General features: G+C 48.1%; 1 protein-coding gene across 4 annotated transcripts in view; it reads left to right on the forward strand.

Moving 5' to 3' along the window:
- The window catches only part of dennd1a (DENN/MADD domain containing 1A), a 32291-nt gene extending 25346 nt beyond the window's left edge, over positions 1-6945 (forward strand). For 3 of the 4 annotated variants that reach the window (XM_041811553.1, XM_041811556.1, XM_041811554.1), the window contains 15 exons: positions 499-599; positions 714-759; positions 856-957; positions 1050-1175; positions 1592-1693; positions 1774-1861; positions 2046-2086; positions 2228-2299; positions 2526-2582; positions 2842-2994; positions 3391-3455; positions 3762-3899; positions 4381-4627; positions 5366-6195; positions 6810-6945. In XM_041811553.1, the coding sequence (XP_041667487.1) occupies positions 499-599; positions 714-759; positions 856-957; positions 1050-1175; positions 1592-1693; positions 1774-1861; positions 2046-2086; positions 2228-2299; positions 2526-2582; positions 2842-2994; positions 3391-3455; positions 3762-3899; positions 4381-4627; positions 5366-6195; positions 6810-6861 (2220 nt within the window). In that variant the 3' untranslated portion in view covers positions 6862-6945. The remainder of the gene's footprint in view (positions 1-498; positions 600-713; positions 760-855; positions 958-1049; positions 1176-1591; positions 1694-1773; positions 1862-2045; positions 2087-2227; positions 2300-2525; positions 2583-2841; positions 2995-3390; positions 3456-3761; positions 3900-4380; positions 4628-5365; positions 6196-6809) is intronic. The other variant, XM_041811555.1, reaches the window with a different exon arrangement.
- Positions 6946-14855: the final 7910 nt, after the last annotated feature.

Here is a 14855-nt window from a genome sequence, read left to right on the forward strand (position 1 = left end):
ACAATGCACTCTTACAATTACACACAATACACTCACAAACACACACAATACACTCTAAGAGTTAGACCCAATACACTAACAATTACACACAATACACTAACAGTTACACACAATACACTCTAACAATTACACACAGTACTCTCTAACAATTATACACAATACACACTAACAATTACACACAGTACACACTAAAAAATAACACACAAGACACTAACAATTACACACAATACACACTAAAAATTACACATAACATTCTCAAACAATTACAAACAACTAACAATTACACACAATACACTCTAACAATTACACACAATACACTCACAGTTACACAAAATGCACCCTAACAATTACCCACAATACACACTTCCAATTTTCAGTCATGTCCTTAAAAGCGTTTATTGTAAATGGGTTAATTCTTAAATATTCAGATGTTTTAACTGAGTTTAGAGTATCGTTGTGGTATCATGTGTCCTGCATTCCTCATTTTTCCGTCCCTAGTTAACGGCATGTGTCCACGGCTCTGCGGCAATGTTGTATCCGATGCACTGGCAACACGTTTACATTCCTGTCCTGCCTCAACATCTCTTAGACTACTGCTGGTGAGTCCACATCCACTCGTCAGTGTTATCAACAGAGTTTATACGTTCATTAAAGCTGAACAGTCGTGGTTTCTGCTCTTTATGACTGATGTTGACCTCTGTCTCCTGGGTCAGCGCCCCCATGCCCTACCTCATCGGAGTACATTCCAGCCTGATGGAGGTAGGCGTCTGTCGCTGAATGAAGGATTTAGAGGAAAGAATGAACTTTAACTCATTTAATGTCTGATACTGAAATTACTCTTTATTCTCTGAATAGAAAGTTCGGGGGATGGCTCTGGATGATGTGGTGGTCCTGAACGTGGACACAAACACCCTGGAAACGCCGTATGATGACCTCCAGAGTCTGCCCAATGACGTGGTGAGAATATGCGATACCTTACACAGGGGCCTGCAGGAAAACTCCCTACCATTATCAATCTTGTCCCTTAATGATCCTGATCTTCTCCTCAGGTGTCATCGTTAAAAAGTCGTTTAAAGAAAGTTTCTACGACCACGGGAGACGGCGTCGCTCGAGCGTTCCTGAAAAGTCAGGCTGCGCTGTTTGGCAGCTACAGGAACGCTCTGCAGATCGAACCGGTCAGTAACTTCAGGAGACATTAAAGATCAGTGTGACAAGAGGAAATGATTGATTGGGTTTGTTTCTGGATTTGAATGATTTTGAAAAATCACGTGATGTGCCTGCAGCTTTAGGGGTCCACAGAAAGAATTCCTGATGACCAGAAACGAAGATTAAAACCCCATCCCAACTGTTAGGGTTAGGGTTAGGAGATACGCCTGATGGAGAGATGTTTATAAAGCTCAGAGTTCTTAAATTAAAAGAATAAATGAGCAGCATAGCTGAGCAGCGCTGGTCTCTACTCATCATGGGTTATTCTTTTGATCGAGCGCCCCCTGGTGGCTGAATTAACCTACTATATAATTAAATATTAAACACAGGTGGTGGTGTTGAAGATGAGTTGGTTCACTGCCACTTCGTTTTCTCGTGGTTTCAGGGAGAGCCGATAACGTTTAATGAAGATACGTTTGTGAACCATCGATCCAGCGCCATGAGACAGTTTCTGCTCAACGCCATCCAGCTGCAGCTCTTCAAACAGGTAAATCACACAAACACACCTGACCTCAGACTTCACATCCCCCTGCCTTTTACACACGTTGTTTTTGTCTCCGCCTGCAGTTTATCGACGGCCGTTTAGACCTGTTGAACTCTGGTGAAGGTTTCAGCGACATCTTTGAGGACGAGATAAACATGGGCGAGTACGCAGGTGAGGCAGGGCTCATATTCAAGATTTCTGGTGTTGCTGGTGTTCAGGTCCAACAGAGACTCCTCACAGCGATAATTGTTCTTCTCAACATCACAGAGACCGTTAAATGACTGCTGACTCCACAAATATCAGCACTGAATGTCTGAATGGTGTTACATTGTTCTTGTTGTGTCTCCCCCTACAGGCAGTGATAAGACATACCACCAGTGGCTCTTCACAGTGAAGGTGAGCTGATGTTAACGATAATGCTTGGGTTAAAGGCTGAGCTTCACGATTAAAGCTCTGCTGTAGAGAAAACCATCATTACCTATATCTAACAGTAGGTATGGGTGCATACTTAGAGGTTTTCTTCAAATATTCTGACAGAAAGGGGGCGGGGCCATCTTCAACACGGTGAAGACCAAGGCTAATCCAGCCATGAAGAACGCCTATAAGTTTGTAAGTACAGCCTGGTTTATTCTGCAGGACTCCAGCAGACACAGTCTGCCTGGAAACATTGATTTGTTTGGTTTTGATTGGCTGAACCAGTATTCAGGATCTGAGACCAGGACTGCACCAGTCCTGCATGTCTCTATGACCGTTAACTCTGCTCCCTCTCATTTAAAGGAAGAATAAAGACCAAATGAATCCTAATGACCAGAATCCTCCTCTGTCTGTGTTTCAGGCTAAAGACCACGCAAAGATGCGTATCAAGGAAGTAAGAAGTCGGCTAAAGCAGAAGGTAATCTCTCTCCCTGACTGATGATAATACTCATCAAACTTCAGTTCAGCTTCATCAGAAAAGGTCATGACGGTTTTTGGTCTCTCCCTCACCAATAAACCCTTAAACATCCCGCCGACTTACCTGACCCACCTTTAACGCCCTGTAGCCTCGGCGTGCAGCCTCCCTCCCCCTCCCTCACCCCCTCCCCCTCTCCCTGCAGCACCATCTCTCCTCTCGCCTGTGTCAACCTCCTCCCCCCTGTGTCCCCTCTCTACAGGAGCAGGCGGAGAACGGATTCTCCACCACCGGGTCGGCCGTCATCGACGACGACGGCACGCTGGGGTTCACCTCCTCCACGGGAGCCATCAGGAGGGAGGGGCCTCTACGGACGCTGGAGGACCATCGGCCAATCACTGTGCACTTTGGACAGGTGGGAGGAAACAGGAAGGGAGGGGGGATGTTAGCAGAGGAGGCATTTATAGAGTAGGAATGTTGAAGTAGAAATCACTAAACTCCATCAGATAAGGGTTGTTACTAGACTAGAATGATCAACTTTGATACCTTTCAATAAAATAAAAACAACTGTTATTATGTCGTATTTTAAGAGTATTAGAGCGCCGACATTCTTTATTGCCTCAAATAAATGTACGGCCCTAAAACAGACTGATGTGCCCTAAAATCCAGGTTTTACTTGGCCTGTTTTTCGTCTCTCTCTACCCCTCAGATTGTCTCTCAAACAAAGATCAGTGACAAAGATCCTACCTTCTCTCTGGTTCACAGCTGGAAGGATTTCTTCTCCTTTAACATGATTCTGTCGTTTCCTCAGGCTCGTCCTCCGATGTTACTGAAGAGACCGAGCAGTAACGTGAGTCTGGAGAGCAGCGTGGACCAGTAAGACCTCCTCATTACATCTTACCCTAACCCTTTAGACAGGAAATGATCAGGTTCTCTGAGAGAGTCAAACATGCCATTAATGAAAACCTTTAAATGTAGGGAACCTTTAATGTGGAAGGTGTGACATGGAGTTTGGTATTTTTAGAGGGTTCCTGGTCTGCACAGCTTCCTTTGATGAAATAAATTATCCTGATTCAGATAGAAACATCAGCTAAACCTACTAACCCTGAGCCTTTCTCTTCTTCTTTTCTCCTCCTCCATCTGTAATTATCTGTAACATATCTCTGAATCTTCTGTCTGTAGCTCTCTCCGTCCCACTCGCCACTACACTGTCTTTCTCTCTGAGGATTCGTCTGGAGATGAGCTTCAGTACGACGAGGAGTCCATCTCTGCTTTCCCTGACAGCTTTCTCTTCTCCAGCCCTTTCGAGTGGTCACCTCTGTACGCACCCCTCTCTCTCTCTCTCTCTTTGCTTCCTTTATTCTTTATTTTTCCTCTTTACTTTTTTATAAATCTGCGTCTGCACGGGGATGAGGGGTGAAGTCATCTTTAGCCTCTAGTAGCTGCTGAGCAGGAGGAAATGCTTCAGTCTGGTTTGACCAGCCTTCACATCCAAGTTTTTAGATCCATTTCCTTCACTTTTAATGACCAGAAAAGTTAGCACTTTTTTGGTCATTTTAGTTCATAAATTGAGTCTTTTGTATCCTGTATTGATTTTTTTCTTGAATGTAACTTGAATAGAATAAATGATTTGTAGATAAAAAAAACATTAAAGAGTATAGCAGGCTTTATCTATGAGAGTGCTCTGTGTTACCCTAGACTTTAACCCTAAATATGGTCAAATAAATCAATGAAATTATGATGACTTCTCATGTTTAAAGAAATAAAATAACCCCGAGTCTATCGGTGCCCGTTCCTGCAGGCCGCAGCCGTACCGCTCTCTAAAGGAGGTGGAGTTGATAGAAGGAGACGACCCTGGTTTCGGTGCAGAGAGTCACACGGCTCCTCCCAGCCCCGTCACGGAGAAATTCTCCAACATCAACCTGCTGGGAGACATCTTCGGCTGTCAGGACGAGCCCGACAACCAACACATGAGCCTGGCCAAGAGTCTGGAGGACCTGAGGACACCCAAAGACTCGGATGAGCTGCAGCCCAAGTTCACCTACCAGGTCAGAGGGACATGCTGATTCTGCTGCAGATAGAGAGGTTTCTAACTGCTAGAGTCTGACCTCCTGACCTCTGCAGTTCTCAGCTGTGGCTTCATCTGCAAAGTAACTTAAGGCCTGACCCCTTAATTCTCTCTGACAACTCCTGCCTAGTAAACTCTGATGTCTGATTGCTAAAAAACAAAGTTGTGCAGGGTTCAGGCATGAACAGCCCTTTTCAGCCACAGATTCTCTTTAAAATTAAGGTCTGGGCTTTGACTCAGCCACTCCAGAACATTCTCCTTGTTGTCTTTAAACCATTTCTGTGTAGCTTTCTCTGGATGCTTCAGCTCATTGTCTGACTGGAAAAAAATCTTTCATTTTCCGCTCTATAGAGCGGTATAGAAACGTATACCTTTATAAGCCTGAGAAGCATCCCCACAGCATGATGCTGCTGAGAAGCATCCCCACAGCATGATGCTGCTGAGAAGCATCCCCACAGCATGATGCTGCTGAGAAGCATCCCCACAGCATGATGCTGCTGAGAAGCATCCCCACAGCAGTGATGCTGCTGAGAAGCATCCCCACAGCATGATGCTGCTGAGAAGCATCCCCACAGCATGATGCTGCTGAGAAGCATCCCCACAGCAGTGATGCTGCTGAGAAGCATCCCCACAGCATGATGCTGCTGAGAAGCATCCCCACAGATTGATTCTGCCACCATCTAATACCTGTTTTTTTTTGTTTGTTTGTTTGTTTCAGCGTATGGATCTGGGTGTGTCTGAACACTCTCGGACCCTCCCCGGTCTCAAACTGGCCACGCCCTCCTATAACAAGTTGTGGAGCATGGGCCCCGATGACTCCGCCCTCCCTGTTTCTGTCCCTCCCTCTGTTCCGCTTCCTGTTCGGACCGATGCCCCTTCCCCCATCAGGGACACCTCCAGCCCTGCCCCCGACCTCTTAGACCCCTCCTCCTCTGGGAACATCACTATCCCCCGCCCCCACGGGAGGAAAACGCCGGAGCTGGGCGGAGTCCTGGCTCCTCCAGCTCCTCGCTCCTCAGGGGGGGCGGAGTTTAGACAAGCGCTGACGCTGGGCTCAGACCTGTTGAAGCCCCAACCACCTGAGGAGGACCTGATCAGCCTATTGGACCCTCTGAAAAGCTCCGCCCCTCTGAGTGACACTACAGCGGTGGGTGTGACCTCTTCTAGACCGCCCCTCCCTCCTCGGCCCTACCCCCAGGCCCTGCCCCCTTTCACCCTGAACCCCTTCAGCCCCTCCCCTGCCCCGCCCCTCTACATTGGTGGGAATCCCTTTAGCTCCATCTACACCCCTCCCCCTTCATACCTGGGCCCCACCCCCCCACAGTCCTTCACCACCCTACCAGGACTCTACAGACAGCCTTCACCGGGCGGGGCCACGCTGCCTCCCACCTTTGGACTCCTCCCCTCCTCCTCCAGTAACCACACCCTCTCCAGCCTGGCTGACTCCACCCCTTCCCGCACCGATGTAGAGGACCCGTTTGGAGACCTGCTGACGTTAGCTACACCGCTGACACCACAGAAGAAGAAGGTGGAGGACCTGAGGAGGAGGTGGGAGACCTTTGACTGAGACCTGAATGAGTCCATGCCAGACTGACCCCAATGCCACATTTACCTGAACCCTACTTCCTGTCACTTCTCTCACTTAATCTCAGTACCAGGACCGTCTGCTGCAGTCAGGCATCAACATCAACACAGATTAGAATAATCAATAATAAGGAAATAGACGTAGACCAATCAATCAGCCGTTATCAATACTGCAGAGAGAACACTAGGGGGCGACATTTGCAGTGGAGTTTAAGGGAGAGCAGTGAGGTCACAGGTGTCAGAGCAAGGTGTGTGAGTCTAATTGGCTCTGATTGGATGAGGTTTGTGAGTCTGATTGGACCAGGTGTGATGACTCTGATTGACCCTGATTGGACCAGGTGTGATGACTCTGATTGACCCTGATTAGACCAGGTGTGATGACTCTGATTGACCCTGATTAGACCAGGTGTGATGACTCTGATTGACCCTGATTGGACTAGGTGTGTGAGTCTGATTGGCTGTGATTGGACCAGGTGTGCTGAGTGTAGATAGACTCCATGGCTGCATTAGTCTGTGTTCTCTCTTATTTCTCTACCAGAGGCAGTGAGAGCTTCTCTCTGTGCTTTTGTTGTCTTCAGACGTCGGTGTCTGGTCGAGGACTTCTGCAGGTCTTCAGCGCCGTTTCCCTGATTTCCATGCAGCTCTTAAATCCTGATGCATACTGTAGAATTTTAACATCTTTACTGGTTTTAAACATGTAAGGGAGCTCACAACAGAGAGTGACTGATTTAACAGTTTAGTTTTTACAGATCACCTTCACAGCAGAAAGCGCCGTAGATGTTCATCCACCAGAGTCTGCCACATCTCCTACAGTCTAACGTGGTCCTCAGCTCCCCGCTCCACCGGTCCGTTATAGAAGACTGAATCTCAGTATAGAGTACTGACAGATTTCACTAGCATCATTCATAACAGTAACATGTATGACTGAAACATGGTTAGCTGCAGCAGACAGTCCTGACCCCGCCCAACCCCAGCTCTGCTGACCAATGACAGATGGCGATCCTGCCTGTCATCAGCTCCTGGACTCTCCCGACCCTGTGGAAGCATCTGTGGACTAAGATGGTTTATGGAGCCGGCCTTGAAGACGTTCTGATGCCAACTCTTTGGACTTTTTGCACAGCAGCCTGTCTGTGGTTAGCGTAGCATCAGTCTCCACCTGTGACTCTAAATATTATGCAGTATTTCAGAGAGAGGACACGCTGACATGAGGACTGCTGAGATTAATCTGTGTTAACACCGTAGCTCTAGCTAACGCCCTTTTAGCCGTCTGCTACAGTAGCTGAGGATGTCAGAAATGTTCTAGACCTTTAAACTTAACCAAACAGTCTCTTATTTCACTGATGGAGGATCCAGAAGAACCAAAGGTTGGTAAATTACATCTGTTTCATATCAGAGATGAGGAGGACAGGGATCAGGGTCTCCTCCTGTAGTCTGGACTAAACAAATATGTTGGCACCATTAGAACCAGAGCAGAGGGATCAGGACCTCCTCCTGTAGTCTGGACTAAACAAATATGTTGGCACCATTAGAACCAGAGCAGAGGGATCAGGGTCTCCCCCTGTAGTCTGGACTAAACAAATATGTTGGCACCATTAGAACCAGAGCAGAGGGATCAGGACCTTCTCCTGTAGTCTGGACTAAACAAATATGTTGGCACCATTAGAACCAGAGCAGAGGGATCAGGACCTCCTCCTGTAGTCTGGTGAATCTGGTCTAAGAGTATCAGGAAGACAGACTCTCAGCTCCAAACAGCTGATTTATTTACTCCTGTTTCTCTGTTTTTCTTTTCATGAAGTCCAGATCTATGTTATAGAGGTTACTGGACCTGGTTGAGGTCCTTGAAGACTCCCCTTAAAGGTTTCTTCAGGTCTAATGTGACAGGGGCCAAACTTGGACTCTACAGCCCCTCCAGACCATCCACATGTTAAAGGGAAAATACACTTTTCAGGATTTTCTAACAAAAATATGTGCCCCCCCCCCCTTCAGGAAACGTGTGCTGAAACAAGCCCTTATCAGATTTTCCCCCCATGATGCCATGTGGGGAGTTAGCCCCGCCCCCAGGTTTAGCTGGCCCTTCCCTCTAGGAGAAAGTTCTGCCCTCCTCTCCTGGAGGGGAAGATCAGGAGAGCCACATCCATTTCCTGAGAGGGGCGGAGTCAGACAGCTCATTAACATTTAAAGCCACAGACACAGAACCAGCTGGTTCTGATCAGGGCTGAAACAGAGGAGTTTTAGACACGCAGACATCAATACTGGAGTGTTTTTACAGACACTAACTTCACAGGCATGTTTTAGGACCTCTGAGACTGATAAAAACTTGTCTGAAAGGGTCAAATATGTGACCTTTAATGAACTGGGTGGTCACTTGAGAGTCACTGACCTAGTTTCACTTGTGGGCGTGTCCTCCTGGGTCTCTTCTGGTAGGCCATGTTTGCATGTGTTGGGTTATGTGATCCAGCGATGTTGAACCTCAACCAAGTCCAGCACTCTAACAGAGACCAGGATGAATAAGAACCTTCACAGACATCTATTCTGGAAGTCTCATCTGAACGCATCATGATTATTTACCTTCACCTAATAGTCATTTTACCGAGCCGACCTTGAACACATCACAATCAAACACCTAGCCTAAAAAGCTAGCTGGCTTTTCTCCTGACAGTTTGAACACCAGCTTCAACATCAGATGAACATTTTAACTATCAGGACCTCCAGAGTCCTACAGGACCTCCAGAGTCCAACAGGACCTCCAGAGTCCAACAGGACCTCCAGAGTCCAACAGGACCTCCAGAGTCCAACAGGACCTCCAGAGTCCAACAGGACCTGCAGAGTCCTACAGGACCTCCAGAGTCCTACAGTACCTCCAGAGTCCTACAGGACCTCCAGAGTCCAACAGGACCTCCAGAGTCCAACAGGACCTCCAGAGTCCAACAGGACCTCCAGTGTCCTACAGTACCTGCAGCGTCCAACAGGACCTCCAGAGTCCAACAGGACCTGCAGAGTCCAACAGGACCTCCAGTGTCCTACAGTACCTGCAGCGTCCAACAGGACCTGCAGAGTCCAACAGGACCTCCAGAGTCCTACAGGACCTGCAGAGTCCTACAGGACCTCCAGAGTCCTACAGTACCTGCAGAGTCCAACAGGACCTCCAGAGTCCAACAGGACCTGCAGAGTCCTACAGGACCTGCAGAGTCCTACAGGACCTCCAGAGTCCTACAGGACCTGCAGAGTCCTACAGGACCTCCAGAGTCCAACAGGACCTGCAGAGTCCTACAGGACCTCCAGAGTCCAACAGGACCTGCAGAGTCCTACAGGACCTCCAGAGTCCTACAGTACCTCCAGAGTCCTACAGGACCTCCAGAGTCCAACAGGACCTGCAGAGTCCAACAGGACCTGCAGAACCCAGCAGGACTTCCAGAGTCCAACAGGACCTGCAGAGTTGTACAGGACCTCCAGAGTCCTACAGGACCTGCAGAGTCCTACAGGCCCTCCAGAGTCCAACAGGACCTGCAGAGTCCTACAGGACTTCCAGAGTCCAACAGGACCTGCAGAGTCCTACAGGACCTCCAGAGTCCTACAGTACCTCCAGAGTCCTACAGGACCTCCAGAGTCCAACAGGACCTGCAGAGTCCAACAGGACCTCCGGAGTCCTACAGGACCTGCAGAGTCCCACAGTACCTGCAGAGTCCTACAGGACCTCCAGAGTCCAACAGTACCTGCAGAGTCCAACAGGACCTCCGGAGTGCAACAGGACCTCCAGAGTCCCACAGTACCTGCAGAGTCCTACAGGACCTCCAGAGTCCAACAGTACCTGCAGAGTCCTACAGGACCTCCAGAGTCCTACAGGACCTCCAGAGTCCAACAGGACCTGCAGAGTCCTACAGGACCTCCAGAGTCCTACAGTACCTGCAGAGTCCAACAGGACCTCCAGAGTCCAACAGGACCTGCAGAGTCCTACAGGACCTGCAGAGTCCTACAGGACCTCCAGAGTCCTACAGGACCTGCAGAGTCCTACAGGACCTCCAGAGTCCAACAGGACCTGCAGAGTCCTACAGGACCTCCAGAGTCCAACAGGACCTGCAGAGTCCTACAGGACCTCCAGAGTCCTACAGTACCTCCAGAGTCCTACAGGACCTCCAGAGTCCAACAGGACCTGCAGAGTCCAACAGGACCTGCAGAACCCAGCAGGACTTCCAGAGTCCAACAGGACCTGCAGAGTTGTACAGGACCTCCAGAGTCCTACAGGACCTGCAGAGTCCTACAGGACCTCCAGAGTCCAACAGGACCTGCAGAGTCCTACAGGACTTCCAGAGTCCAACAGGACCTGCAGAGTCCAGGACCTCCAGAGTCCTTCAGGACCTCCAGCGTCCTACAGTACCTGCAGAGTCCAACCGGCCCTCCAGAGTCCACCAGGACCTGCAGCGTCCTACAGGAACTGCAGAGTCCTACCGGACCTCCCGAGTCCTACAGGACCTGCAGAGTCCCACAGTACCTGCAGAGTCCTACAGGACCTCCAGAGTCCAACAGTACCTGCAGAGTCCAACAGGACCTCCGGAGTGCAACAGGACCTCCAGAGTCCCACAGTACCTGCAGAGTCCTACAGGACCTCCAGAGTCCAACAGTACCTGCAGAGTCCTACAGGACCTCCAGAGTCCTACAGGACCTCCAGAGTCCAACAGGACCTGCAGAGTCCTACAGGACCTCCAGAGTCCTACAGGACCTGCAGAGTCCTACAGGACCTCCAGAGTCCAACAGGACCTGCAGAGTTGTACAGGACCTCCAGAGTCCTACAGGACCTGCAGAGTCCTACAGGACCTCCAGAGTCCAACAGGACCTGCAGAGTTGTACAGGACCTGCAGAGTCCTACAGGACCTCCAGAGTCCAACAGGACCTCCAGAGTCCTACAGGACCTCCAGAGTCCTACAGTACCTGCAGAGTCCAACAGGACCTGCAGAGTCCTACAGGACCTCCAGAGTCCTACAGGACCTGCAGAGTCCTACAGGACCTCCAGAGTCCAACAGGACCTGCAGAGTCCAACAGGACCTCCAGAGTCCTACAGGACCTCCAGAGTCCAACAGGACCTGCAGAGTCCAACAGGACTTCCAGAGTCCTACAGGACCTCCAGAGTCCTACAGGACCTCCAGAGTCCAACAGGACCTGCAGAGTCCAACAGGACCTCCAGCGTCCAACAGGACCTCCAGCGTCCAACAGGACCTCCAGCATCCAACAGGACCTGCAGAGTCCAGCAGGACCTGCAGAGTCCAGCAGGACCTCCAGAGTCCAACAGGACCTCCAGAGTCCTACAGTACCTCCAGAGTCCTACAGGACCTCCAGAGTCCTACAGGACCTCCAGAGTCCTACAGGACCTCCAGAGTCCAACAGGACCTGCAGAGTTGTACAGGACCTCCAGAGTCCTACAGGACCTGCAGAGTCCTACAGGACCTCCAGAGTCCAACAGGACCTGCAGAGTTGTACAGGACCTGCAGAGTCCTACAGGACCTCCAGAGTCCAACAGGACCTCCAGAGTCCTACAGGACCTCCAGAGTCCTACAGTACCTGCAGAGTCCAACAGGACCTGCAGAGTCCTACAGGACCTCCAGAGTCCTACAGGACCTGCAGAGTCCTACAGGACCTCCAGAGTCCAACAGGACCTGCAGAGTCCAACAGGACCTCCAGAGTCCTACAGGACCTCCAGAGTCCAACAGGACCTGCAGAGTCCAACAGGACTTCCAGAGTCCTACAGGACCTCCAGAGTCCTACAGGACCTCCAGAGTCCAACAGGACCTGCAGAGTCCAACAGGACCTCCAGCGTCCAACAGGACCTCCAGCGTCCAACAGGACCTCCAGCGTCCAACAGGACCTGCAGAGTCCAGCAGGACCTGCAGAGTCCAGCAGGACCTCCAGAGTCCAACAGGACCTCCAGAGTCCTACAGTACCTCCAGAGTCCTACAGGACCTCCAGAGTCCTACAGGACCTCCAGAGTCCTACAGGACCTCCAGAGTCCAACAGGACCTGCAGAGTCCAACAGGACCTCCAGAGTCCTACAGGACCTGCAGAGTCCTACAGGACCTCCAGAGTCCAACAGGACCTGCAGAGTTGTACAGGACCTCCAGAGTCCTACAGGACCTGCAGAGTCCTACAGGACCTCCAGAGTCCAACAGGACCTGCAGAGTTGTACAGGACCTGCAGAGTCCTACAGGACCTCCAGAGTCCAACAGGACCTCCAGAGTCCTACAGGACCTCCAGAGTCCTACAGTACCTGCAGAGTCCAGCAGGACCTGCAGAGTCCAGCAGGACCTCCAGAGTCCAACAGGACCTCCAGCGTCCAACAGGACCTCCATGCCAACAGGACCTCCAGCCTCCAACAGGACCTCCAGAGTCCAACAAGACCTACAGAGTCCAACAGGACCTCCAGAGTCCAACAAGACCTACAGAGTCCAACAGGACCTGCAGAGTCCGTGAATCAGACCAGGGCGGCTTTAGGAGGAGGAGCCTCAGTTGAGAGTTTTTATTTTTCATTGAATGCAGCAATTAATTTGATTCACAACACTGATGTGTTCATTTAGACCATATCATCATCTTCATCATCATCTTCATCGTCACCATCATTATCATCATCAGCAGCAGCAGCAACGTAAAAGACATTTTCCCAGTGTCATCGTCCACAGTGACTGTACTGGGAAGACTGGGATTATTCAGCACTATTACTAGGATTATTCAGCACTATTACTGGGATTATTCAGCTCTATTACTTGGATTATTCAGCTCTACTAGTGGGATTATTCAGCTCTATTAGTGGGATTATTCAGCTCTATTAGTGGGATTATTCAGCACTATTACTGGGATTATTCAACTCTATTACTTGGATTATTCAGCTCTATTACCGGGATTATTCAGCTCTATTAGTGGGATTATTCAGCACTATTACTGGGATTATTCAGCACTATTACTAGGATTATTCAGCTCTATTAGTGGGATTATTCAGCACTATTACTGGGAGTATTCAACTCTATTACTTGGATTATTCAGCACTATTACCGGGATTATTCAGCTCTATTACTGGGATTATTCAGCACTATTACTGGGATTATTCAGCACTATTACTAGGATTATTCAGCACTATTATTGGGATTATTCAGCACTATTACTAGGATTATTCAGCTCTATTAGTGGGATTATTCAGCACTATTACTGGGATTATTCAGCTCTATTATTGGGATTATTCAGCTCTATTAGTGGGATTATTCAGCACTATTACTGGGATTATTCAGCACTATTACTAGGATTATTCAGCACTATTATTGGGATTATTCAGCACTAATCCTGGGATTATTCAGCTCTATTAGTGGGATAATTCAGTTCTATTACAGGGATTATTCAGCTCTATTACTGGGATTATTCAGCACTATTACTGGGATTATTCAGCACTATTACTAGGATTATTCAGCACTATTATTGGGATTATTCAGTTTTATTACAGGGATTATTCAGCACTATTAGTGGGATTATTCAGCTCTATTACTGGGATTATTCAGTTTTATTACTGGGATTATTCAGCAATATTACTGGGATTATTCAGCACTATTACTAGGATTGTTCAGCACTATTATTGGGATTATTCAGTTTTATTACAGGGATTATTCAGCACTATAAGTGGGATTATTCAGCTCTATTACTGGGATTATACAGTTTTATTACTGGGATTATTCAGCTCTATTAGTGGGATTATTCAGCACTATTACTGGGATTATTCAGCTCTATTATTGGGATTATTCAGCTCTATTAGTGGGATTGTTCAGCACTATTACAGGGATTGTTCAGCTCTATTACTGGGATCATTCAGCTCTATTACTGGGATTATTCAGCACTATTACTAGGATTATTCAGCACTATTATTGGGATTATTCAGCACTAATCCTGGGATTATTCAGCTCTATTAGTGGGATAATTCAGTTCTATTACAGGGATTATTCAGCTCTATTACTGGGATTATTCAGCACTATTACTGGGATTATTCAGCACTATTACTAGGATTATTCAGCACTATTATTGGGATTATTCAGTTTTATTACAGGGATTATTCAGCACTATAAGTGGGATTATTCAGCTCTATTACTGGGATTATACAGCTCTATTAGTGGGATTATTCAGCTCTATTACTAGGATTATTCAGCACTATTATTGGGATTATTCAGCACTAATCCTGGGATTATTCAGCTCTATTAGTGGGATAATTCAGTTCTATTACAGGGATTATTCAGCTCTATTACTAGGATTATTCAGCACTATTATTGGGATTATTCAGCACTAATCCTGGGATTATTCAGCTCTATTAGTGGGATAATTCAGTTCTATTACAGGGATTATTCAGCTCTATTACTGGGATTATTCAGCACTATTACTGGGATTATTCAGCACTATTACTAGGATTATTCAGCACTATTATTGGGATTATTCAGTTTTATTACAGGGATTATTCAGCACTATAAGTGGGATTATTCAGCTCTATTACTGGGATTATACAGTTTTATTACTGGGATTATTCAGCACTATTACTGGGATTATTCAGCTCTATTATTGGGATTATTCAGCTCTATTAGTGGGATTGTTCAGCACTATTACAGGGA

Source organism: Cheilinus undulatus, linkage group 17 (genome assembly GCF_018320785.1).
Source record: "Cheilinus undulatus linkage group 17, ASM1832078v1, whole genome shotgun sequence".
NCBI lineage: Eukaryota > Metazoa > Chordata > Actinopteri > Labriformes > Labridae > Cheilinus > Cheilinus undulatus.